Here is a 3,616-nt window from a genome sequence, read left to right on the forward strand (position 1 = left end):
TTCTGAAGGCAATGCAATCTTTTGTTTTTGAAAATATACTGATTAAGTCGGTTAAACTATTGATATAAGGCTATTTTAGTTTGCATGGAAATTCTGTGCACACTTGTGACACGTAGTACAATTTTACTTTCGAAACACACTTGTGACACGTGCTTTTAAGATTTTTGATTACATAATTTACTGTAACTTTTAACTGGTGTAACCAAATTAGTTGAAACTTGGAGCGTTTGTTAAGCGATAGTATACGAACCGATTGCTTCAAAAAGTTTGGCTCTACCATTCATAGTTTTGAAAATATTTATCATCAAACTTTAAAAAATTATTTTCTCGAAAAGTACTAAATGGTCGTTGTCACAAGATAACACACAGCTGACGACATATTGGACAGTGATACAAATTTGTTAAGAAACCATTTGGATACTATACCTTCAGATAGAAAAACAAGTTAGTCATCGTTTGGTGTCATTTTGTTTTAGAACCATTATTAGAAGCTAGACGGTAGCACGCTGCGGTTAGTAGCCCATTTGATATCCCCGTATATTCGTGATCTTGTTGGCATACACTAATATCCTATAAACAATAAGAGACAACTCTTTGCACATCCACCGTCTGCTACTGCACAGCAAAATTGAAAGTAATTTAGTCAAATTCTAGCCAGTATCAAGCTCGGTCAAGCATCGTTCGTTTTGTTCTGGAGTTAGCATGAATCTTCAAGTGCGAGTTTTGCTTTTGGGCGCATTTCTAGCGAATGTCGTCATCGGTTGGGAATGCACTAAACCGGGCCGATTTCCGGATCCTGAAGAGGATGAAGAGAGCTGCCAGCAGTACGTAACGTGTATACCAGGACCGGATGGATCGTTCAGCACTCGAAACGATGAGTGCAACCCGGGAAGTCTGTTCAGCGCCAAATATCAGAGGTGTATTTCTGGGGAATCTTGCGACACCCTGGAAGATTTCTACTCCATTGAGTACGATTGCAAGGAGTGTGGAAAGTTTGTGAATGTTAATTCACAAGACTGTCGCCAGTTTATCAATTGCTTGAAAAGTAAGGATCCTGGGGTGTATATACCGATCAAGCAGAGTTGCCCCAAGATGCAAGTATTCTCAGCAAAAACATCGTCATGTGTGGATGAGAGCGAGTACCAGTGTCCACCGATTGTGTTGAAATTTTTATCCGATTTTGTGTGCCTAGACGTTGGCAGTTTTCCCGATGAATCTGTTCCAAATTGTCGGGGATATCGAGTATGTTCGAAGCTTCGGAACAGTACTCTGGTATCGAAGAACTTTTTGTGTGAGAATGATACCGTTTACTCGGAAATCGAGCGCAAATGTGTGCCACCCAGTAGTTACGACTGTCCGGACGATGGAATCAGTGATTTCGAATGTCCTGGAGTAGGGCGATACCCGGATAAGTTCTCGAAGACATGCGAAACTTACTACAGCTGCGTGGAAAACTCTAAAGGCGAGCTTAAGCCAACACTTTTGACCTGTACCGGAGGCACAATCTTCTCGGCAATTACGTCCAAGTGTGTTGCTGCATCGGAATACGTCTGCCCTAGTACATTGGCAGAATTGGAGCTTAAATTGGAGGAGCATGTCGTCGGGAGTAGCGAGCCGACGATGGCAAGAAGAGTGGCCAGTGAGGAAGAAGTCAGCATCTGTACCGAGTCGGGACGGTTCGCAAACGAGGAGGATGGAAATTGCCACACTTACTATTTGTGTTCTCGTGATCCAAGCGGTAATTGGTTCAAGGTGATCGTACGTTGTCCAGCCGGATTCGTCTTTTCTCCGGAGCGTGAACGATGCGTTGATAGCAAAGAGTTTGCCTGTCCAGTGATGACGACTGTACCGATAACAATTACTACCACCACAGTTCCTGCTGCAACGATGACCTCGACCGTGCCGATTATTGAGGATTCCACAGCTCAGTGTTCTGGAGTTGGCCGGATTCTCAACACCGAAGATCCAACTTGTCGGTCGTACTACTTGTGCTCGTTCAATTCGGACTATGAATTAAAGCGTGAAGTTATCTCGTGTCCGCTGGGATCGCTATTCTCCAATAAGTTTAATAAATGTGTCAAGGACGACGGAACGATGCAGTGCCTGTCAGCTTCGGATGCTGCAATCTTTGAGGAATCCGGCGACGGAGCAGATTCACCAAACACAGCGGAACTCATCAACACGACCATTGCGACATCGTACCAGTACCCTTGCACGGCAACTGGACGATTCGCCGACATTAACTCAGTTGACTGTAGATCGTACTTCCTGTGCTCCGAGGACAAATCCGGCTCCATTGTTTCTGTACATCTCAACTGTCCCATCGGAATGGTCTTTTCACGTAACACCAATAAGTGTGTCATTTCGACGAAATATTTATGCTAGATTGGGCCATACTGCTTATAACAACCACGAGCCCGCTTCCAATAATTGTAATCCCAGAGTTATGAATTTGGACTTGTTAGCACTTGTAGCGGCGCGCGAAATAAGCGCAAAGTTGTAAATTAATGCGCGAAGCTGACGAAAATAAAACCCGTCATAGCATGGCAACGGTGAAAGTTGTAGTTTCTTTTTGAGGGTGCTCTTTTGTTTCTCCGTTGAGCTCACTTGAGCTGATGCAGCAGCAGCAATAATGGCTCCAACACACTCGGGGGGGAATTACTGATTTGGAAAATGATGTGTGAAGATAATGAGGGAGGGAAACCGGAGATCGCACGCAAAAACAGACTGGCGGTCAACACGGTGTGAATGAGTGTGAACATGTCCTTAAGCAGGTGTTTTCGAAAAATAGCCACAGGATTAGTCTGAACTCGCGATCGTGTTAGGCGTGAGGCTGTTACTGTTATCAACAAAATAAAAAAAATCTCAAATCGTGTAATAGTTTCCCCTAGTAGGATCCACTAATCTCTGCTTACATTTCAAATAGCTCCATATCCCACGCAAAGCCTACGTATAAAGTAGGATGTAACAAAAATGACTTTTTGGCGAGCATTCAGGGGCTAATTCCGGTGGGCGTACTGAGCCCAAATCCAAAATATATTGGCTCAGTACGCCCACCGGTACCAACCCCTGAATGCCCGTCAAAAAGTCATTTTTGTTACATCCTAGTATATAGCGCTATTTGAAAAGTTATCGTCGAAATGTGCATGTTTACAGGTCCATCCATCAATCACGTGGACACTTTTTAACCAAAATAGACTCCCCCTCTTCCCCCACGTGGGCATAATCTCATTGAATAAAATTTACAATTTACAAAATGGAAGGTGACTTTAAAAAAAATAAATTCCCATATTTTAAATTCCATATTGAGTTTCAACTACAATTACAATATACAAAATGGATGGTTAAATTGACCTTTATGAGAAAATTTTTAATACCCATATACCCATAAACCCATAAACCATAAGGCCTAATTAGAGGAAATGTACCGACTTTTGACTCTTTTGACTATTTAAACAACAAATATTTTCATATACATCAACAATGGAGAGTTGCTAGCTCACTTTTATTTGAGCTATTTATTACTTTGTAATAGTCGAAAACACTTTATGAATGCTGTAATTGATGGTCAAAGTGCTGATATGCCGATAATAGAAATGGACCGAGAAAGGGTATA

The 3,616-nt window shown here is 42.3% G+C and overlaps 1 protein-coding gene across 1 annotated transcript; it reads left to right on the forward strand.

Moving 5' to 3' along the window:
• The first annotated feature begins 630 nt into the window (after positions 1-630).
• On the forward strand, positions 631-2,558 carry LOC6034477. Its single transcript, XM_001844735.2, has one exon. It carries the CDS (start codon positions 703-705, stop codon positions 2,383-2,385), a length of 1,683 nt encoding a protein of 560 aa, XP_001844787.2. The 5' UTR covers positions 631-702; the 3' UTR covers positions 2,386-2,558.
• The last annotated feature ends 1,058 nt before the right edge of the window (positions 2,559-3,616 follow it).

Source organism: Culex quinquefasciatus, chromosome 1 (assembly GCF_015732765.1).
Source record: "Culex quinquefasciatus strain JHB chromosome 1, VPISU_Cqui_1.0_pri_paternal, whole genome shotgun sequence".
Taxonomy (NCBI): domain Eukaryota; kingdom Metazoa; phylum Arthropoda; class Insecta; order Diptera; family Culicidae; genus Culex; species Culex quinquefasciatus.